The following is a 24,156-nucleotide window of genomic DNA, read 5'->3' as shown; positions in this document are numbered from 1 at the left end:
TATAAAAATGAACTCTTACAATTATCAATATAGCACAAAACTTGTAAATACAAATACAAGCAAGAAGCCTCATTAAAGGGTAGATAGTGACAGCTTTTGTAAAATGCTATATGCTTTTGATTTCTTCTCCTTCATTGAAAACTAGTTGTACATTACACTGGATGGGGAGCAAAGGCATACTGCTTCCAATAATGAACTACCGGGGGGGAGCAAAGGCATCCCTACTTGGAACAATGAACTATATATGGGAAGATAATTTCAAAAAATGTTTCTAATGTAAAAAATAATTAACAATGTACAACCCTCTGATGACATCCACAATTAAAGGGGTTGCAATGTGAACCTATATCTTGACCGTAGAGATAGATGGAGAGGAATCCCATCCACTCATGCAGTGAAAGTGATTACTCTGAACGAGGAAACATGAAAGTGAAGCCTGAGTTTTCACGAATAAGTGGTGGTGGTTCAATATCAGCGATGTCTATTTTCTCCATGGACTTTGATAAGTCATCAACTGAAAATGGAATGCTGCACACAGGTGACTCTAAAGGTCAGTGACAGCCACAAACTAATGTTCTGAAAGCATGTTAACAACTATGCAAGTTCTGTTAAACAAAATGGTACAATTCCTGCATATGAATTCAATGGAGTATTTTTTTAAGCATTAATTAAAATCCAATTGACTCTTCATCATTAAATAGACTGAAAGTTGCACCTAAACAATGTCTCAGGCTTAGAGTTTTAGCGGTCATTGATAATTATGCATCATGTATTCCAACTATATAAAATAATTGGCACCCAGTTTTTGAATCCAAAAGGGAGAACCAAATGGGTGGAGGTTAGCCAGTTTGTGTATAACAAATTGGCAAGCATCGGTTTGCTACCAAAAGGTTAGTAGCTTAGTGAAATGCAACTCAAATTGAAGTTATATAAAGAATAGCAACTGAAGCAAAACAAAAAAGAAAGGCTGAAGGCCTCATCACATAGTTGAACGCCATTACTGACCTTGAATCATCATCCAACAAGAATGAATTACTAACTGCATTGTTAGAATCTTCTGTCATCAGCACCCTCATATTGGAAATAACCTACACAAAAACAGTAAGATGGAAAAACTAAATATCATCTGTTTTCGATTAATGTTTGTAATCTTATGGAAAATGAAAACCTATCACTCTGCTTGGTAACAAAGATGACTCGGACCTAGTTTGAGTAATGGCATCCATAAAAACTTACATCCGAGGACACACTATGCGTGCCATACTTGTCATCCCAGTACATTGTACTGATCCGATAGAGCTGCTGTATACTAAGGACCTGTAAATGGAAAAATCAAGTTCATTGAGATCTTGGGAAGAGGTGAATGTTGAATTTTTATTTTTTATTTTTTGCTAGGCAGGTAAAAGTATAAATTATATTTATTTTTAAAATTGGATATATATTACATACCGGGCAAAGATCGTGGCTTATTTCATCCAGTGTTTTCTTTGGTTTTTGATGTATAACCTGAATCAGAAAAGAGAATATTTCAGAACACCACTTTTTGTTGCTTCTCCACCATTGTATCAAGGTAATGGTGTAAGAAAAATAATTTAACAAAGACTAGAGGGATACCAGAAATCCGATTGCCTGTCTAATATGCTTGAGCTCATCCCAAGATGAACCTGCATACTGCATTTTTTTTTGGGTTATTTAATATTTATATATCACAAGATCTGAGTATCATGGCAGTGAATTCAAGGTACCTCATCTGTTGCCTTATAACACCAATGTTCCAATTCAGCCAATCCAGCCTTCACATATTCACCATTGCTAAAAGAACAGCACTCTCGCCTTAACAGAAGACTGCAACAAAAAACAGTGTATGTAGGATGACAAGGGAAAATGTACTTGCATAAGACTTGCAACCAAAAAGCAACCAGATATTGTAGCATGGATTTTATACCTGTTAAATAGTTGAACATTGATGAAAGAAAATATTTGTGTGAACACCTTACGAACTAAAAATGGGGGTACCTAGAAAATGGAAGAGCGAAAGAGCAAGAGTTTAGCAAAAAATATTTCACCAAGAACACACTCAAAATGAAAAATCTATTGAATGACATCCATGATCCATGGAAAAAGATCCAATCACGGTTTAGTTAATCCATTAATCGTGGTCATGAAAGCCAAAGCTGGCTTGAAACATAATGGTCACAAGCAATGTCAATGTGCACCACTTCTGAATGTTAGTTTCTATTATATGAGTACAAAGGAGAAAAAAGATGATATAGAAAGGAGCAGAGCCAAGATAAATTCTACTAACATGATTTTCTTTCAAAGTGTTTAGGAAGTTTCCAAGGCTTTTTACAATCCCTTGCCAGTGAGCAATCAATGCTCGCTGGGCCTCTGTGTTTGCAACTGAACGCGATGATCCCTTAACCAAGCTTGCTCTGGATATTCTTGGTGCCTGTTTCATCATATCCAAACAATAATGTTCAGTTTAAGTAGTTTAGAAAGGGGAAAAATAATTAGAATGACTAAACAATGACCATAGTGAAACATGAATTTGGCTCTATAAAAATAAAGTTTAGTAAGTCTGCAAAAACCAAAATTTATAAACCTGGATGCACAATCCAAGCAATGGAGAAATTTCTTTCTTCAGATTATCTCGAATCATTCCATAAATCTTTTCTACATATGCTGTAAGCTGCTGTTTAAAAAGCAAAGCTGGGTACTTGGCTTCAACTTGCCGCAATGTATCCACTCCATTAATGCTACCATTGATCAAGGAAATATTCACTCCTTGTGGAGCACCACGGAAACTCTAAATAAAAATAATAGAAAAAACATGAATTAACAGAAGAATTGAAAATTTTGAACATTTTAACAAGCAATTTATATTTTTTTGAGAAAAAAAAAAACTATATTTACTTGTGTCATCCTCCCAAATAGAGTTGCTGATGATGAACGACGGCGTTGTGGGGCCATACCAGCAGCACCACTTGCTTTCAAAGTGCGCTGGAGTAGTAAGAGAAGTGTTGAGGCATTGGATAACCAATAGGCCAAGATATCATTGTTATCCTGGGTCTGAAATCCAAATGCAAATATTAAAGTTAAAAAAGAGGCTTCTGATTTTTATAAGAGAAAACAAAACACGGTACCCAGCATATAAATCTGGGAATTTCAAACCTCGATAGCATTGCCAATGGTCTGAATGATCCGATCAAAAACACTAGTCCGCTCAACTTCAAATGATCTCCACTGCAAAAGGCATTTATATATGATGCAGGCAGCAATAGGCCTATTCCCTGCAAAGCCTAGGTGTTCGGAAATACATCTTATGAGCAACTCTTGGTTCTCCTGCTGCTTCTCATTTAGGGATTTTTGGGGTTTCTCCTCTACTTCAGAAGGATCCCTATGATTTATTGGAGGAATATGCAGATCCTGATTCATATACCAGGTGATCAACAAATGAGAAAAATCAAGAAGATATATTCAAGTAGTTCATACTGTAAGTTTCTTTTCATCTTTTTCCTTTTCCTTGAGATAATACTATCAGTTTAGAAGAGCTTTACTTACCAAACCTATCTTTGTATCCGTTCCAATATGACCACCTTCAGCAGCTCTCTGTCATTAATCAGAGAACAGGAAAATCTCTAAACTATTTGGGATATCAAATATTAACCAACCTTCAATATTAATGATTTCTGAATTTACCTGAATAGTTGATCTGGAGCGTCCTGAAAGGAACTTATTAGGTGCCATGGATACAGCTTGTTGACGCAGGACTTGATTCTCAGATTCTAAATTGGAAAGTTTTTCCTCTAGCCTAATCAAAGAAATCTAAATGCTTAGTTATCCAGGTATGGAAAGTCAAAAACTACTGATGACTTTCTTTAAATAAATTGTGATTTGAACTCAAATTATATGCAGGCCATGAATAAATTTGAAACCATAACGATGTTAATTGGTGCTAGAAATTGATATAGGAAGTTTAATGCGCTGTATATATAACGCATAAGAATAAAATAAAAAGAGAGGTTCAAACACCTTTTTCAATCTTAATATATAATTTTCCATGTCTGATGTATTTCTAAAATCTGCCACAGTCAAATACTACACATGAACATGTAAAATTGCTAAATTCTAATTACATACAGGATCATGCAAAACCCCATCTGACAAATTTGAGAGTCAAACTAATAGTGCAAAAACCTTACGTAAAACATTCAGAGGTGAAACTCACTTAACATGTAAATGTAACTATAGGAGGATCAGGATGTCATTCTTGAAGGATCATATTACCTGGTTAAAGATTCCTGGAGCTGATGAACTTTCTTCTCTGTTTCTTCTAATTTTTTCTGTCGTTCTTCACTAGATTGTTGGGCTTCATTGTATTTTCTTTTTGAGATATCAGCACTTTGTCTTTCTGATTCCAATGATGTCTGTGGTGGTTATGTAAATAAATGAACTGACCATGCTTTACTGTTACCAATATGAAAATATTGCTGCACACTCATACAAGAAGCTGAAAAACATTTTGAACCTTTGAAAAAAAAAAGTATCCAGTCCTAGATGGTACACAAATCTGACATGATGATGTGAAATAATGATTTCAAGAAATGAAATTGCACATAGTGACCTTATCATGTCTTGTTACTTAAGTCAGTTTAGCTATTTCATTGACAAAAGTAGCATAAGCTGCAGAACATGTTGAACCTTTGCAAACTCAGATGATTCCTATGGTACATGGATTACAAATCAGACAAGATGCTGCCACAAATTGAATGCAATGACTTCATTCTAACCAAGCGACCTTTGTACCACATCTTGTTACTTAGGTTGCTTTATCTATTTCAATGAAATGGTGTAAAGTGTTATTGAAACCTTTAACCTATATTAAGGTAAAATGATTTAAAGCTATCCTAACTGCAAGAGTTTGTAAAGTTAAGACTACTCTTCATCAAAGTTATTATTGTTGAGTCACCTCTGATATTTGGATTCCCATAAATACCTACTCTTGTAAATGAGCAGTCTCATTTTATTTGGCTAATAAAAGTTTAAATGGTGATATGGAAGTATTGATCTTAATAAGAGTTTAAGTTTTACAGTTTGTGCCATTGAATTTCCATATGCTGCCTTTACACCTATCAAGAATCTATGTCAAATTCCAATTTTTTGATACTCCTATGGAGATATGCATGGTCATCATGCAGATGAGATGTTTGATCCATGTCTGTTTTCCATCAGCAGCAATTGAATTTGTCATAAGTCAGCAAATGGTTTTATGTCCAATGCAAAAGGCATTGTCAAATAAGCACTTTGAAAATTGCTTCCTCACCCTCACACCGATATGCCAAATTGAAACTTAAAACTCCTCTAACACACAGGGTATATGGTGTTAAATTAATAAGTAAAAGAAGAAGTACTGCTTTGCAAGATGCTGTTTTTGAAAAATGCACTAAAAATGAAAGAAGATTTGATTGTCTATTCCGTGCATCATTTAAGAAAATAATTCTAGTTTTTTTCGGTGTGAAAATGAATACTATATATCGCACATTTGATTCAACAGAAGACATTAAGTAAAGTTTATTGGTTGAACTTTCTAACCCTTAGGTTCTCCACTTCTGCTGTTAGAGAATCAATTTTCTGGGTATCTTGAACAAGAACTTGAGTTTCTTTAATAACAGGAGGTGCTTCTTCAATAGCCTTCTTTGCAGCCTCTCGTTCCTTGACAATTAATGCATTTGCTTCTTTAACTTTGTACTGCAGTTCTTGCAACAAATTCTGCAATTTTGCCACCTCCTGTGCTTTTGCTTCCTCAAGGTCAGCCTGCATACATTACTCTTAAGGTATGAGAAAAATTCACATGAATAGAAAGCAATGGGAATCTCTTAGTTCTGAAAATGAAGAAAGATCAAACAAATGTTACTGACCAATTTTGAAGTCACATAGTATCTTTTAAAATATGGTAAAGCAAATTTTGCAGTAAGATAGTGCTACTATGCAAGGTTTCATGGTGTAAACTTTTCATAGAAGAAGCATACAATGGATATTAGCAATATTCTTGTATACCTAAAACTACCTATTTTCAGAGCATCAGTATTACCCTTAAACGTTTTTCCAATTGTAAACGCCAAGTGAGCTCCTCTACATGTTTTTCAAGCTTATCCTTTGCTTCTTTAAGTGCACCTGTTTCCCTCGCAGCCTGCAAAAGATTGTATGTGGATCTCATATTCAAAATCCAATATAAGACATAATGGACTCAATATTCTTTTATATCGATTACTGAATTAATCAAAATAGAATAAAATAAAAAGAAAGAGCATGCAACTCTCCACTCCATCACACATTTTGAGTAGTTTGACTATGCCCTTTAAAGAGCTTATATTACAATTCAACTTTGTTTCAATGACTATTAAAATAGAAACATTATCTTTCCTAAATTCTATTTTCTTACAGTTGTGAATCAAATACTAAGGAGTAGAAATTAAAATGATCATGACTAGGTTGGTTACACTATTGAGGCACACAATTAAACTTTTTTAGATGCATGAACCATAGTTCCCAACTACTGTCATGAATTATTGTCTTTGCATATGATATAGCTCCATGTGTACATATCAAGGATGCTATAAAAGGCCACTATATTTTTATATTTCTGTAGCATTTTTTTTATCCTTCTATGCATTTTTTGAACCTTGTTGTTTATATTAAAAGTGGAATGTGGATGTATGGGCATCTGATATGCTCAACTTGTCCATTGCTAGGCTTATCATTTACCACACGAATCTTGTGCACTCAAATGTAATAGAATACAGATTACTTTTCAATGTCTCCAATTTTGACTGTAAACTGCTCATTGTTGTCTCTTGTGGCATTTCCCGGAGATATAATGCAAAACTTTCTCATCTAAAATCTTTAGTTCCAAAAGCCCATATATATTTTTATTTTATTTTATGTATATTGACCATGTTAAAAATTCTCCATTGATATTCCCAAATTTTTTAAAGCATAACATGACAATTATTACAAACATATTCTTATTTGGACCAATGTTAATTACCATCAGAAAATGGTGTGCATTAAATCCCATTATCAAAATGGTGCTCATCCCCCTAATGATTCACAAACTATTTCCTTTAATAATTGAGATGCAGTGCCATGTATGCAATTTTTTTTTCATAGATGGTACCATGCATACACTTTGCATGCTGTTATGGTTAAATGATTAAATAATTTAAATTCATCATTCCTAACAACTTAAACTTTTGGGAGAATTGGTAATTTAACACATGCCATGTTGCAAATGCACAATTATTTAAGATGGTTAAGGGAATAATTGCTTAATACTAACCATTTTGAGCTTTCTTAGTTCTCTCTTTGCAATTCTTCCCCTCCATATGCATTGTGTGACTATTGTACCCCTCTTAAGCTTCTTGTAGTGTGAGGCAGCTTTATAACAACGCCATCTTGCCTGCATTTTTCTACCAGTGAGTATGCATTTTTGACAACTGACAAACGTAGAAAAGTAGATTTCCAAGTGATACAAGTCTTAAAGTGTATGACCTGAACCAAAATTGCCGCTTTTGTTATCTTCTTAAATCTGAATTCATTACGAGCAGCCATTGCCCTTAAGCCTGTTTGCAAGACAAGAACAGAGAAATGGAGTTTGCGATATCTTTTCCAGGCTTGGTATCTGCGTGTATTCTTCTGAATTTTCTTAGCAGCTGCCTCCCTTCTCATTTGTTCAAAAATTTTGCAAGCCAGTCTTCCTGCAATTTATACCAAAACACATAAGAATATAAATTCAAAACAGAAATTGACCAAGCAATCAACTCATGCCCTAAAGACCTGTGCCAGGCAAAGAAGGGAAAACATAACTAAATCATTCTGTTCAGGGGACTAAGTGATCTTCAGGAACAGAACAGCATACAGGTGTAGAACTTATATGTGCTATCACAATTTTCAGATGGCTCACCTCTACATAGAGATTGTACAACTATGGTAGCCTTCCGCAGTGCAATAAACTGTTTACGAGCAATATGGGTTCGTATGCGCCGCTGAATAGTTTTTGCCGCATTACTCAGTACTTCAGCTCTCCGTGCATCTAATTCAGCCATCTGACCAGCTCTTAGGAACATTTTTGTTTTACCTATCTGCAAAACCATTTTGCAACACATTCAAATAAATTCTTTTCTAGCCACAGTATGGATTGGATGAATGGGAATTCATTATACTTAAAGAAATAACATCCACACATGCATAGCTTACTCCATATCTACTGATAGTAACTCCATCATTGCAGCAGTTCAAAGATAACACAAAAACACATGAATGCACACATGCGCGCACACACACACACGCACATAACTCCATGCTGCAACATTCATGGGTCTATGTAACATCTGGTTAAAATTTAAGCAACTCTAGGAGCTTATAGGAGATGGATGAAACAGGATCAGTAATAATTTTTAAGGATTATCAGTAATTTCTAAAAGCAGCAAAGGAACTCCTCAAGTTACCTGATATCCTTTAAGCCCCATCTTTTCCAGAATCTTTTTGCAGGCAACCTTTTCATCAACACTGCTCATAATAAAATAAATTCAGAAAGTAGAACACCCTCATGTATTTAAGCATACATGGTAAATTTCAACGATTTCCAGTCAGGGATTCTATTACTACATTAACAGAAATATATGCTAAAAGAGCCTACTTACTTTCCTTCCACGACCTCTGTGGCAAGAAGACCAAATCTATTTATGAATTCAAAGAAAGGACGCCGAGTTGGGTATCCAGCACAACTGATTCTGATTGCCTCCAAAACACCCTACAAGGACAAATATCAGTCATAGCAGAATACAGAAAAGAAAAGGAACAAAGATGAAAGATTATAAAAATAAATGAGACAAATACATTTTCAAAAAAACTAGATTGAGAGAGAGAGAGAGAGAGAGAGAGAGATCATATTTTACTCACACCACAACGCAGTTGCTGCATGATGTTGACATTTTCAAATATGGCGGGTTTTAGAAGGTTGTTTGGCTTCACACATCTTATGTAGTGAGGTTCTGTAGAATTTAGTGTTTCCATCAACTGCTGTAGTTGTAGCTGCAACAATTAGATCATAAAAACTTAGGTTTCAAGTTCTAGCAGCTTAAAAAGATTTTGAAGTGTTCAAGGGAAGTCAGGCAAGCTGGTGCTTGTAGATGAAATACATTGACTAAAATCTATCTTCAGGTGAAATCAACTCCAATAGCCATTAATATCACAGAAGAAAAGTACCTTAAAACGAGAACCAATTGAAGAAAACTTAGAAGATTTAGATGTCTCTTCTGGAAGTGGAGGGAAAAGCCCTGCCACAAAAGGACATTTGGAATCATCCAACAAGTCTTGATGTTCAGGAACCACATAGTCCTTGTTTTTGTCCAAAAATTGGTCAGATTGATATAGGACCTGAAAAGAATTGTTATGGGGTAAAAATCAAATTGTAGAAGCAGCCCTCCCTTGCAGCAATAAGCTTGGGTAATCAACTATACCTCTCCAGCATAATGAGAAATGGTGAAATCTGTGCGGGATAGCTTTGGTTTTATAAAGCGCTTGTGATTTTTAAATGTCTGATACAGCTTGTTTGCAAATGTTTCATGTGTTGACTTTGGAAACATGCTGAAAAGCAAAAGGGACTGGTTATCAAGAATGAAAAGAAAGATCTATGTGAAGTTCAACTAGGAGTTTAATCTTGAAGTTTAACATAATCCTACAAAACTTAAGCAATGCAATTTTCAGATTTCTTCTACCAAAACAAGGGAAATAAATGCTGAAGTAAACTACGCCCAACTTCCTTTGAAATGAAAACCAAAACTTCATCGCAGAAGTGAGATAATTTTTTTTTACCAAGCTTCATCAAGGAGAGCAACGATTCCACCAGGTTTCTGAAAAAAGAAATATCATAAGTAAAAGACATGATTGAAATACTCGCCTGAGACAGATGTTCATTCAAATACAAAAACATATAATTGAGCTAACAAGCTACTCAAAACTAGTGGAAGAGCACTGCTAGTTGAAATGTTAAATATATGTCTGTTTAATAAGTCGGTACAAATGGGAAAAAGAAAATGATTTCTATAATGAATTAAATGATACAAGTTAGAAGGCACTGCTACAATGGATCCACAGCCATGAGCTTCAACAGTCACACATCTCTATCATGATTTAGTTTAAACACAGGATAGGTAAATTCTCAACCTACAAATAGTTGCTTGACCTGCCTATTTTTATTTTTACTTTTCATGGGGCAGGGAACCTGATAAGTGCTCACCATTGAAATCACGGGACACACAATACTGTTCTACAATCAAATCCTTGTTGACTGGTAAAAGTTCTGTCATATGTAAGCTTTTTGGTCCTCAAGAAATGAGGAAAATAAGTGAGAGTTGAATCAACTATGTATGGATATGCTTAAAAATATGTTCTTACTAGACAAATGAAGGGGGGCCTACGTTCCTGGAATTATATTTTGTCCAGTTTGGATCTAATAACAAAAAAAAAAAAAAAAGGTGATTTGAATGAAGAAAAAGGAATAACCTTTTCAATAAGATCTAAGACATCTTGATTATCAACAAATTCAATGTAGCTCCAATCAATCTCCTCTTTTGTGTATTCTTCTTGTTCCATCTTGAATACATGCTGAAAGTCACCACCAGACAATCTAAAGTTAAAAGAGTGACTAGACTACAGCTGAAGTGGTCAATATGATCTGAAACATTACCTGGTTGAAATGTTGCTGCAACTTCTCATTTGTGAAATTAATGCAGAATTGCTCAAAACTGCACATCAGAGTAAGCTGAAATTAACTCATGAAGAAGTTCCTAACCCATTAAATGTGATTTCTTGAACATATTAAATTATTTATTTTAATATATGTTTGTGTGTGTTTGTATGTGAATATGGTATCTATGTGTGTCTATCTCTATATATATAAATTGTGCATGCGTTTATGTATATAATATGTATTTATATATATATATATATATATTTCTATGTAAGTATTGTGTTTATTAGTTGTTACCTGTTAGTCTTAAAGCTTTCAAAACCATAGATGTCAAGAACCCCAATCAAAGATTTTGAATTAGGATCTTGTCCAATTGAGCTATTAATTTTATCCACCAACCTGTACATAATCAGATGCACTTCGTTAGCATCAAATGAACATCTAAATTCACATTATCTTTATGTTTCAAGTAGTAAGTAGGAAAATTTTGATCAATCGGGTGATAAATGTCATCATATTACTGCAATATATATCTTACCAGTCAAAAAGTCGAGAGTATATTGTCTTTGCTAAACCATCCCGGCTAACTGCTGCACTTTGAGGATCAAGGCTCCGTTTTATCACTTCTTCTGGAGTGATCATGACACGCTTACATAATGCATCTTCCAAGGCCTCAGCATTACACCTGAAATAGATCAAAATTCAATTGTTTCAAGTTCCAACCAAATGAATGGGAACATATCAGAATATTTAGGAACTATTGCAACAGAACTCATACATGAGAAGGTCAGCAGTCATTTTAAGATGGAATTTGGCTTTGTCATCTTTTGGAACCGATGAATCAATTTCCTTTCCTTTAGCAAATTCAATATTGCCAAGATGAAGTATTGCGGCAACAACTCTGAAAATTGCTTCCTGAGAGAGAGAGAGAGAGAGAGAGAGCTCAGAAGGTGGTCCTTCTTATATATATGTAATAAATCAGTTAAAAATTTCTTTGAAAAGGATGAACCTGTTCCTTGTCACTTATCCCAACAATTTCCATTGCTCTCCTTGTGGCAAGATAATCATGCGCATCACTTACACCAACCAGGTCATAGCAATTTGACTGGTTAAGATAGTGAAATGATTTAGGGTTTCCCAACTTGTACTTCTCAATTTCCTGTTGACATTAACAACTTTAGATGAATTTTCTAATGAAGTGAGGTAAATGAAACATGCAATAAATAGTTAGGAAATCACAGAGTTGTCATTCCAACTGGAAGATACCTCCTGTGGTGCAGCACAAAGAAGGTAGAAGCAGTGATAGTTGCGTTCAGGATCAGAAATTTGGCAAACACGAGACCTCTCTAGAAGGTAAGTTCTTATGGCTGCTCCTGAGATTCTTCCTTGCTTATCAAACTGAATCTCCACAAATTTACCAAAACGGCTGCAACAGTATTTATTTAAAAAGATCAGTGTCAACCACAATAAAGTCCAAGCATTCAACAACTTTTGATTCATTATATGTGAACTAAAACAGGTAGCTCCTGTCAGACTAATAATTGCTTAATCATTGAGAAATCTAGTTGCAAGTATGCAGCTATTTAGCAAAAGATTATCTTTCAATTAAATCAGCTCAGTGTTGTATTCTAATCAGTGTAAGAAGAATGTCTGGGTTATAGCTTTTGAACTTAGAGTAAATTTATAAATTGGATGTGAAGAGACATAAAGTCAACATTCTACTATATTGCCTGAGTGGAAGAGTGGCTCACCTGGAATTGTTGTTCCTTACAGTTTTGGCATTGCCAAATGCTTCAAGGACTGGATTTGACTGCAGTCAGATCAATTAGAACGAAACAAGAGGAATGTAAAAAAATATAAGATAAAATGGAGCAATGGAGATTTCATTTAATTGAAAAATGATATCTAGGTTATTGAACATACTTCAAGAACTTGTTGCTCAACTGTCCGTCCTTCAGTAGCAACCCGTCCTCCTAAAAAGGCAAGGTATTGCATAAGCATTTTCGTGGTCTCAGTTTTACCTGCTCCACTTTCACCACTGACCAGGATTGAATTGCTTTTCCCCTCATTTATCATTGCTCTGATTTTAGTATAAGCATTAGTGTTGCATTAGTGTTGAAATTTGGTTCATTGATAAAGAACTTTATAGAAAGAACAGTGGAGAATAGGGATAACCTGTATGCAACATCGGCAACTGCAAAAACATGTGGGCTTAGTTCTCCAAATGGTGCTCCCTTGTATTGTTGCATCATATGAGCATCATAAAGATGAGGCAATCTTTGAAATGGATTTATGGCAATTAGAATATTTCCGGTATAAGTCTGCCATGATATAGGTGAGGTACAAATTATTAGTCCAAGGTTGCAGAAGCAAGAGTAATCACTTAAAATGGTTATTTTCATTAGATTTTATTAAATATAAAGGAGAGGAGATCTTACATAGATTTCATTCAGTTCATATCTAATTTTTAGGTTTTGCAGAACTCCAGGCTCATGCAAATAAGATAACTTTGTCATGTCATCAACTCCACCAGCAGGAGCTTCCACATCTTTTGGATAGATTTTTGATAGGTTTGCCACAACCTTAGAAGTACCAAAGTTGAAACACAAATTTTTAGTGTGTAAAAACAGTATAATAGGTCGGTTTGGATTGAGCTTATTTTTGTTGAAACTAAAAATTGAAATTGAAAACACTGTGACAAAATAATTTTTAAATGTGTGAATAGTGCCGTGAGACCCATTTTTAATGAAAAAGTTGCTGAAAAGTGGAATTTGTGAGCCCGTGAACAGTGCACGGGATCCACAGGACTGATAAAGTGACGAAAAATAGGAAAAGTGCCGCTACTGTTCATGAACAGTAGCCGCTGTCCCCTGCTGCAGCTGACCAAAAAAGAAAAAAAGAAGAGAAAATGCAACAGTGAAACGCAGACGTGAGATTCTGCCCAATCCAAACGGCATCAATACAATGACCTAATACAATTTTGTTTAAATGCTTCACTGTGAAGTTGCACTCATATTTCTAGTTACTATTATAACCAATATCTATAAATATGACTAGGCAATAATTCTGCCTTGCAAGGTTTTTGCTAATTTAATTTAGAAAAAGAGAAACATGTGCTACCATTACAACCAATTGTACTTTCAGCAGTACACAATTTATTTATTTGTCATAAGAAAACTGATGCTTGTAATTTACTTAAAGCAGCAGGAGCTGCTTATGAGACATGAATTTAGAAGCACAACAAACCAAAATTATATGCACAAGAGAGATAGAGTAGTTTAAAAATTATCATTCTGAAAATGTATTTAGGAAAACTTTATGGATGTGACTTAAAATTGCCCTTTGTAATATGAGTCTCACTTTGGATCACAGAAGAACAAGTAAAAGAAAAAGAAATTTTGAAAGTGATAATGTATTAGCTCCATTTTTGAGCATCTTTAACTATTCCAGTCTCATTCTTTCTGACATCTAAATGGAGGCTAAAGAAAATCTGGAAGGTAAAATGAGTCAAATGATACATAAAGAGAAAATAAACCTTCATAATCCAACCAAAATCATTGATGGGAACGACAAACACAATTAACAAAGAATGTCTACAAAATGGTAACCAGAAAAGACCGCTTGTTCCCCATAGAATGCAATGTGATTTGTCAACAAAGGGGACAAAACATCAAGGATGTAAGTACAGAATTTGAGTGAAAAACCGATAAAAATTTATCTCAATTGAATGTTTTAAGAATAATAAGGGTAAATTGCAAATTGCAAATTGCACCCCTAAAGTTTGAGGGTATTTGGATTTTATATCCTAAAGTTTCAAAATTTGGATTTTATCTCCTGAAGTTTAGGGTGTTAGGATTTTACATCCTAACGTTTCAAAATTTGGATTTTACCTTTTAAAGTTTAGGGGGTAGAATCTAAATTCTGAAACTTTAGAGTGTAAAATCCAATCACTCCCAAACTTTAAGGGTGTAATTTGCAATTTACCCGAATAATGAAAATAAAGTGAGGATCCAAAAAGTTAAGCAATTTATTTAAATTATAGGAAGGTAAATACCTTCCTCCCATCAGTAGTCTGGATCTCAGCTTCCTGTCCATTAATCTTTGACACCTGTCCATCAATCCAAGCTATTCCTGGGTCTTCAATCCAGACATGAGAACCTACAATGATATTCACTGGAGTTGCCTACAGATGCAGATACCCAAGCATTAAATAATAGCATAGAAACTTTTATTTTAAATTTAATATAGATACAACAAAGATAATACTGGTTTCAGTCATAATCAATCAGCACAACTCTGAACATAATTGTGAGCATTTGATGCTGAGTCAATCGAAAAGTTTACATTTAAGTTCTACCATACGGTCTTGTATGTACTAATTTAAATAAACTAGAAATCTGTTCTAACACAGAATTGTCTTGAAAACCTATCACGTGACCCAGCTGTATACCTCGTATTGCTGAAATTTCATCTGTGTAATTTGTAAAACAAATACCACCTTCACCTCAAGAGTTTTTCATTTTCATCTACATCATAATGTTTCATGAAATTTCTACTTGAATTTTTCCTGCTTGCCTATTTGGAGGGATAGCTTAAACAGTAGTATACTTGAGTGCAAAATGGTAAGAGAGTAGCAAACTCATTAAAAAGCCAAATAAATCTTTCATTACAATCTCATTGCTTCAATGCAACAGCATCCCAATTTTCCATCACAGTCTGATTCCAGTATAAGTATGCACTGGGTAATAATGCATTTTAACCTTGGGCCATGTGATAAGTAGATTGACTAGAGTTCATTCCCAGTGAAGATGTTGTCTATAATTTATGAACGGTTAAACAGGTTTTCATTCCAAAGCCAATCTTTCCAAAAGCCATATATGTTATTAGTCTAATGTGCATTTGGCAACTGATTATAAGTTAGTTTTTTTGCTTAAATTATTAACTGTTTGTGAGTCCCACACTACTTTTTGTCTCTGCTTTATTTCAAATAGTATAAGTTTCAGTTTTCTAAAAATAAGCTAGCTTTTAGATTTTTGTCTTACATTATGTAAATAAGCTACCGAAAATAAGCTTTTTAAAAGCTAATTAGTGTTTCCTAGCAAAGCACAATAGCATTTTCATTAGCATAAATTTTCACAAACATTTTACCATCTGGTATATTCCTTTAAATCTGACCCCTCCTCTCAATCTTGTGACCATCATTAAGCAAATATTCATATTTATTTCTTCACCCCACATGCTAGGATTTTGTAAAGAATCACCAGACTAAGCAATTGCTTTATTTGATCCAGATAATCAACATCGGAGTTATTATCTATTCTCACTATATTCAATTATCAACATTTTTATAGAAAAGTCTAAAATGAAAAATGCTCCCATAAACTTTACAAAAAAACAACTTGAGGAAAGATTGAGCCTGATCAGATATGACATTGCAAATACACTAACTAGATATAAACAAATAGTCATATTAAAAAACCTAGGAAGAACTACCATATATGTTTATAACTTACAAAGTCTTAAAAAAAGAGTCCAACACTATAAACCACAGCAAATTAACTCTAAAAAAACCAAGCAAATAATCAAAGCACGCATACCATTTTTTTAAGATTTCGATCAAAGCTCAGCTACGAACAAAACTCTTGCTTCATAAAATCATCAGATGATGGATTCAAAGATCTAATACCCTTCAACTCTCCAGCTCAAAATCGCACTTTCTTGACCACAAATACCATAAAATAAAACAACCCTTTTGCCCAAAAAAACCAAATTGGAGTCAAGTAGAATCAAAGAAAACTCAAGGAAACGCCAATTTTTCTAGGAAAAATTTTCTGGTGAGGGAGTGACTCTCTTTATCTCCAGCCCAAAATTGCACCTTCTTCGTCACAAACACCACAAAAGACAACGACCCTTTTGCCAAAAACCAAAATGGAGTCAAGTACGGTCGAAAATAATGCCGGAAAATGCCATTTTTTTTTTTTCTGGGAAAAATTTAGCTAGAAAATGATGGAAAGCGAGAGAGAGAGAGAGAAAAAGAAAAAGAAAAAAGAAAAATAAAAAAACTTGACAGTGGTGTATGTTTGTGTGTGTGTGTGTGTGGAAAGGAAGTGAATGTTGGGATCCGAAATGGTTTCTGGGAAGTGACATTCTTCAAGAGGTCCTGTTAGTTCGGTTAGCTTTCCTTTTGTTTCGCGCCAATTCGTGGCTGCTAACAAAGTCATCTCTGTCTCTGTTTGTGTTTGTGTGTGTTTCTTAACGGAATGTACTGTGTGTCTGTTGGATTTCTCAACGGAGTGAAATCGGTTCTACTTTAGGCTTTTACAACTCCTCAAATTGGACGTGGGATTTGAATCATGGTATAGGATCTGACGGATATGAACATATTGGCCCTTTTTGTTGTGTTTGATTGGTACCCTTTGGGATGAGAAGGGACTAGCTAGAGTCTATGGTGAAGTTAAATTAAATAATAATAATAATAATAATTGATTGATTGATTGAAAGGTGTATCTCGTAATTGTCCCATTTTATGACTAATGTAAAGAGGATTAATTATTGTTGCACACAACTTGCCATACACGGCTGTCCATTCTATTTTGTGAAATTATGTTTTTAAAAAAAAGATTTTAGTTATTATTGTGAAAATGGGTTAAATCATATAATTTTAACTGAAATCTTGTTTATAAAATATGATTTAAGCTTATGCGTACATACATAGCCTTTTTTTTCCAAATAGCATAATTTAAGGAAAAATTTTAGGAGAAACACATCCAACTAAACTTATCTAGTTATGTAGCGTTTTTTATAATTTAAGTATTATGTTTGATTAGATTGCCATAATTAATCGTTGGAACTTGAGTTTGGCAAATTAGAGTTTCACTATCAAACTCAAGCTCAAAAAAAGTGATATATAACAAAATAAATTTGGTCGAATGCGTTTGTCATAAATTTTTTTTTCCTAAAATTATGCTATCTGGCAAAATTAGTTGTACCTCATAGATACATATTGCGTGATAATCACTACTCTTTAAAAAGACCTAAAAATGGAGCAAAAATTTACTTCTATAGTTCTTGGAGTTGTATAAAAGACACGAGATCAATTTGGGCATATGATGGATTAACAGTAATTGAAAGCTTATATTCCATTATGAAGTTCATAAATTGGAGAGGGTGGATTGTTTCTAAGGAGGAAATCACTGTAATAGGACGGGATGACAAACCTTTGGGATTGCTCGATTCATCCTTTCTTGCAAAATGAAACAAACCCACTTCATGAGTTAGGCTTGCTCGGGTTGGGTTGGCCTAAACCACTCCAATGCATGGTTAAGTAAGTGGGTTTGGTTCCCCCACTTTTGTAACTTGTTAACCTTATTCTGTTCTTATTGCATCATTCATTAGCAAAAATAAGTAGCCTAATGAATCCTAAGGGATTGACATAGTAATTCCCAAGATCTCATAAGATTCATGATGTTTTAGGTTCAAAACTTCTAGCCACCCAAAATATTTTTCCTTGAAATAATCTATTGTGTGTGGGATTGGCAAAAAAAAAAAAAAAAAACTTTAAACACCCTCATTTATTAAAAAAAAAAGAAAAAAAAAAGGCCTAATGCATAGGATCAGAAGTAGGTGCAACTCATGAGCCATGACCCAATTGATTTATGCTCTAGTGAATTTCCTACGTACAAGTCTCCTCCAGTAAGGGATGTCCATGGAATGGGTGGTATCAACCAACCCACCAAAGGCTAAAAAGAAGTAGGTTGTGCACAATTTCCTAGGCCTGATCTAAATTGTTGCCGGGCTTGGCTTAATCAACTTTGGCCCATCTAGCCTGGAACCATACTTTAGTTATTAATTTTCATTTTTTCCCGTAAAAATTCTATAATAAAGGGTTTTTTTTTTTTTATTATTTTTTTTTAGAATTACAACCTATCAATCATTAGAGACTTTACTAGTTAAGCTAATTAGAACTTATTATAATAAATGTTGTGATTGCGGTATATAAGCTCAAGTTTTTATTTTTTTTATTTTTTTTGAGAATGAAGCTCGAGTTGTTTAGTTGTACACATAATCCACCACCCCCACCCCCCCTCCCCTCAAAGTTTCGAAGAACCATTTTGAGTTATAAGCAGGCATTTTGTTAATATAATTTGTAAATGAACCCCCCCCCCCCCCCCCCCACACGGTTTCAAAGAACCTGTAGGGCTGGGCTAATTGAGGCTCAAAGAACCAAGCCTGAGATTAAAGACAATAAAATGCTTGAGGATATAGCGGCTAACCATCAAACTTTGTTAATTAAGATTTTATAAAAGGAGTAGATTTAGATGCTAACATACCCTATCTTGAAAAGTCTCTTATATATGTATATATTTCCTTTAAAGGAAAAGAATGCCATGAAATTGACTATTTATTGACAATTAAATGCCGCGGATTAATTAATGTTATACCTTGTTGAAATAAAAGAATGAACAAAGAAAGAAAAATAGAACAATAGAAGGTTCTGAAAAATTACTGTTTTTTCCATAAAAAAGAAAAAAAAAAGTCTTTTGATTATGTTAATTCAACTAATTGTACAATGTCGAATTGGATAAAGATAAGCCTAAAGTTGACCTATAGATACTATTAATTAATTATACTTGAATTAAGAACAATTAATATGCCTTAGGTTCAATGTAAAATGTGTGGAATAAGGGCATATATACTACTAGACCTAATTTATGATGTTTACTCTTTATTATTAGTCTATGATACTATATTGATTTTTGGTATAAGTGAGGTTTGAACCCCAAATCTTTTATTTGATGACAAGAGAATTTACCAATTAATTAGATTCCACAATTGGCCTCATAATATTGTGCCATATAAGTTTTTGAGGTCTTATAATTTTACACATAATTATTTTAAGGTGAAATTACACTTTACCTACATGTGGTTTGCCCAAAAAACACTTTGTTTATCCGTGGTTTAAAAATTGGTACTTTACCCACCTGATGTAAGCTTCATTTGTCTCATATTATCTACCTCTGTTAAAAATAAGGGTAAATTTGTATTTTTGCTACACTTTTATATCTCTCCTCTCAAAACATAAAAATCTAAAAAATCAAGGGAAAAGAAGATCTAAAAAGCTAGGTTTTGTAAAAATCTAAATTTTGAAATTTGCCCCAAAAAGAAAGCACAAATTTTTATAAAAGAGAACAAAAAAATTACAACTATGAGTCAATTTACCTCAACCTTTTTTCTTTTTCGTACTTTACAAACTCACAAAAGTTATAAATCCAGATTTCCTTATAATTGCTGCTACCAATTACATATGAACTGAAGGACTCAATACCTGCTAAGATAGCAAGAGACTGCTAATACTTGAGATGACACTAAAATGTTTTTACATATAACCTGCAAGTAGAATCATTCAATTGTGGATCACAAATTTGCAGACTCAAATACAAGTGTCCCCCACAATTTTGTTGAATGTTGCATTCAAAAAAGCTTCAATCCCAGACTTCAAGCTTTCATTTCTTTCTAGTGGAATGCACGCCATAAGTGTCAAGTTTGTCATAAATGACCAACCACCCTATCTTGGTCGTTTTCTTCTACACCGATTTCACCATCAATGTTTAATTTTAGCCACTTCTTTGACTTGCAAAGTTTCATCAAGTAGTACCATCCAATCCCAGCAACAGTCAATATATCACTCATCAAATAAACTTTTTTTTGTAGCAAAAGCCATTATCATTGGTGTTTATGTGCTTGGTACCATGTGCTTTTTTGTAGCAAAAGCCATTATCACTACCAAAAAAGCACATGGTACCAAGCACATAAACACCAGCATTGGCAGCCTCAATGGGACCCGGTAAGGCCTCTTCAACATTGGGAACTTCCTTCTCAACCATACAAATGAAGAAAACTCTCATAACATGCTCAAAATGTACAAGAAATTGGCTGAGGATATAATGTCTGTGAACTTCATGTATGAAAACCCTAGTGAAATTGAAGTTGATAACAAAATTCCAACCCAAGGGGTGTTGAACCATTTAGACCTTAGACCAAAACACTTAGGCAAAGATCCAATATCAGCCATACCCAAAAGTTGGAAAGCACTACTGCTTAACTGGGCTTCAAAAAGCCAAATTAATTGTTGATAACACAGCACCAACTTCAAGAAAGATTTTCAACCATTTCCCAGCAATCAATTCTGCAGCCTGAGCCATGAACCCAGCTTCCCATTCAGTTTGATCCACAGAAAGAGCCCCAGTGACAGCCAAGAGTGGAAACAAGTAAGCCAAGCAAGTGAAAATCACAGAAATAAAAAGAGTTTTCTGGGGGTAATCAACTTCTCCAGCCAAAGAACTAACATTGTCCCAGAAGTTCAAGTTCCAAAAAAGGGCGTTGAAGAACAAGTTCCAACCTTTCTTAACACCCTTCTGTCCCAAACTGAGCCACCTATGAGGCCTAATATTTGGGAGTGCAATCAAGGACAAAAAATCATATAGATAACAAATGTATATATACATTTGCTGAGTCTAGAAGCAAAGTTTTTTTTTAAAAGCTAGGTTTTAATTTTTGAAAACCTAGCTTTTAGATCTTCTTTTCCCTTGATTTTTTAGATTTTTATGTTTTGAGAGGAGAGATATAAAAATGTAGCAAAAATACAAATTTACCTTTATTTTTAACCGAATTGGATAACGGGACATAAATGGAGTTTACCTCAAATGAATAAAGTGTCAATTTTTAAACCATAGATAGGTAAAGTATTTTTTGGAAAAATCACAGGTGGCCAAAGGGTAATTTTTCCTTATTTTAATATATATATATATATTTTAATCAAGTTTAAATTTTATTTTATATATAAACCCTCCTCCTCCTCCTCCTTCCCATGATGTTTTTGTTTTTCTAGACTTTGTACTATTACTTATATGCCTGATCATAATAGAGTCAACCTCATCGTATTTTTAATTTTATTTCATTATTTCATGATCACCTGCACAAATTTCCAATGGACAATTTGAGGCTCAACCTTCTCCCTCTCACTTGGACTGTGTGTGAAGCTCATTGGATTATCAATCTTACTCAAAGACTTCAATTTCAATTCATAACTCGTCAGATTCAAACACGCATAAAAAAATGATGACATTTTTATGGAACATTAGACCAACAGTTTCATCTCTCTCTAGAAGCTTTTGGGTATCCATATAATTCATTGAACATCACACCAACATCATCAACCCTTTCTAGATGCCTTTTAGCGAGCTGCCTCTAGTTCATTGTAGCAAATTATTAAAGCTCGTAATAAAAATATATCCCAGAGCGCCCAAGAAACAATCCAAAGCATATCTCTATGTTCTTTAATTTATTGGGTCAATGATCAATATTGAATTTTCATATTTTTCCATATCTTGCTTACGTTCCAACAATCCAAAAGGCACAGTCCTTAAAAATTCACATAAGTTGAGATTACTTTATGACTAAACTATTTGAGACGGCACATAATATGCAACTACGTACCACTGGCACTTCTTATACATGTAGGTCCTTCAGACATTGATTTTCACAATGAATATAAAATTAGTATGAAATTCAATTCACAGCCTATTCCGACCTTTACACCTTCTTTTCAGAGAAAAAATAGTACAACTTGACAACATTATATGTACATCACAATAATAAGATGCCGGTCAACTTTCTTTGTTATTCAATTCTCATGTTGTTGACCAAATATAGCACACCCTTTCATTTTGAAAATCAGTGTTTGAATATGAGATGGACAATTTGTACTTTTATGGTTTTATCCACAATTGCCAACTGCTTTTTGAACGACAAAGTTGGCTTTAAGACTTATGCTATATTCTCCGTGGAACTTTGTTATTTCATAGAAGTTTTTGAACACGTGCTCAAAAACTTTGAATATAGCCTAGCTAGATCAAGCACACGAGGAATAATAATTTATAAAAATTTATAAACTTCCACATTCTAGTGTGGAATTTCTAAATCTTAGTTTCAAGACTGCACTATTCCACGCCAAATTGTCTGATAAGACAACATAAGTTGAAAATTATAATAACTTCGACTTTTTATATAGGGTCCGAGAAATGCGTGCTTTAATCATTTATTAAAAAAAAAGAAAAAAAAGAAAAAATTATCAAAAAAATTAGTTTTTATTTTTTTTTTATTTTTTTTATGTTCTTATAAAAAGTTTTTTAAAATTTGCTAATGTATATTATAAGGGCATATGTTAATAAAACCCATATTATATAGCCCCCCAATGGATTGACTTCTTTTTCGTTTTTCTTCTAGCTTTAAAGCCTTGGCTTGAGTTGTGTTAATCACAACATGGATATGTGGTGTGGTCTAGAAATGTTCTATATTTCAACATCTTAATGTTTTTAACTTCTAATATAATGGAAATAACGGTGTTCGATATCTGTTCTAGAAAGTATTGCCTGGTTTAGTTACTGCGTAACTTGGACTTGACTAATTAAGGTGGCACGTGAAGTTGAGTATGGAGAAAAAACATTGACTAAGTAATATCATCTACCCTTAAAGTTTCTGTATAGGATTAATAAACTTGAAAATACATAACCACTCCAACAGAGACTGACAGTGACAAAAGAAATGAATGATGGCTTTGAGTTTTGTTGGGTAGTTCTAACTTCTAGGTGCCCGACATGCTTACAACTTTTCTATTTTTCGTATAATATAATTTGGGTTTTGGTCTTAGACATGTATTAGTTGTTAGGTTGAATAATTGTTTAGGTTCTAATTTTATGTATGTAGGCAAACCAAGTACTAAAAATATGTTTAGTTTAAGATTCTTAAATCCAAAAACAGTATTAGATATTATTCAAGATGGTTCAAATCAAGATTCAAGAACAATGAAGTTGTAAAAAGAAGAATTTAGAAATTGCAAGGCTCGACCAATTGAATGTCGATTTTTGCAGAATAGAAATTAGGCACAAAAGCGCGCAAAACATTTAGGGTTTGTATCTAACATTACTAGGTATAAAAGGAAAACACTAAATTATGTTTTAGAACTTCTAAAGAGTCTTATGAGTTATTTCTGTGAAATTTGAGAGGTTTTGTGACCTTCTAACTCAACAAGCATTTATTGGAAAGAAGATCCATATACAAGAACTGGTGGAGATAAGTTGCTATATACAAGATCAACAACTATTGATGATTTTAAGCATTGATGATTATTTGTGTTTAACCTAGATTTGTTTAAATGAACTAAGTAATAAACTGGTATATAATTAGGTTAAACAATCTAAGTGTATAGGGGTCTAAATAATCCAATAAGTGGTATTAGAGCGAAGAAGTTTGGGGGTGTTTGGATTTTACTTTCTAAAGTTTAGGGGTATTTGGATTTTACTCTCTAAAGTTTAGAGGTGTTTGGATTTTACACCCTAAAGTTT

At 33.8% G+C, this 24,156-nt stretch overlaps 1 protein-coding gene and 1 pseudogene across 1 annotated transcript; both read right to left on the bottom strand.

Moving 5' to 3' along the window:
• On the bottom strand, positions 1 to 16,949 carry LOC115982029 (myosin-9). The gene is made up of 38 exons (XM_031104499.1): positions 16,351 to 16,949; positions 14,808 to 14,936; positions 13,192 to 13,335; positions 12,929 to 13,074; positions 12,677 to 12,833; positions 12,505 to 12,563; positions 12,020 to 12,179; positions 11,763 to 11,912; positions 11,532 to 11,668; positions 11,292 to 11,438; positions 11,051 to 11,152; positions 10,751 to 10,808; positions 10,567 to 10,668; positions 9,877 to 9,914; positions 9,522 to 9,648; positions 9,268 to 9,438; positions 8,962 to 9,093; positions 8,703 to 8,812; positions 8,508 to 8,568; positions 7,964 to 8,141; positions 7,552 to 7,757; positions 7,340 to 7,459; positions 6,092 to 6,190; positions 5,593 to 5,814; positions 4,288 to 4,427; positions 3,700 to 3,811; positions 3,562 to 3,609; positions 3,172 to 3,426; positions 2,914 to 3,069; positions 2,603 to 2,806; positions 2,306 to 2,449; positions 1,946 to 2,016; positions 1,746 to 1,845; positions 1,615 to 1,671; positions 1,450 to 1,506; positions 1,237 to 1,317; positions 1,006 to 1,088; positions 1 to 528 (listed from the first exon to the last, which is right to left on the bottom strand). Exons 1-38 carry the CDS (start codon positions 16,351 to 16,353, stop codon positions 405 to 407), a joined length of 4,590 nt encoding a protein of 1,529 aa, XP_030960359.1. The 5' UTR covers positions 16,354 to 16,949; the 3' UTR covers positions 1 to 404.
• A 3,350-nt stretch (positions 16,950 to 20,299) lies between these two features.
• Positions 20,300 to 21,258, bottom strand: LOC115980692 (annotated as a pseudogene).
• Positions 21,259 to 24,156: the final 2,898 nt, after the last annotated feature.

The sequence above is a fragment of the Quercus lobata genome, chromosome 3, assembly GCF_001633185.2.
Source record: "Quercus lobata isolate SW786 chromosome 3, ValleyOak3.0 Primary Assembly, whole genome shotgun sequence".
Classification (NCBI taxonomy): Eukaryota; Viridiplantae; Streptophyta; class Magnoliopsida; order Fagales; family Fagaceae; genus Quercus; species Quercus lobata.
This window is presented reverse-complemented; position numbering and strand designations above follow the sequence as displayed.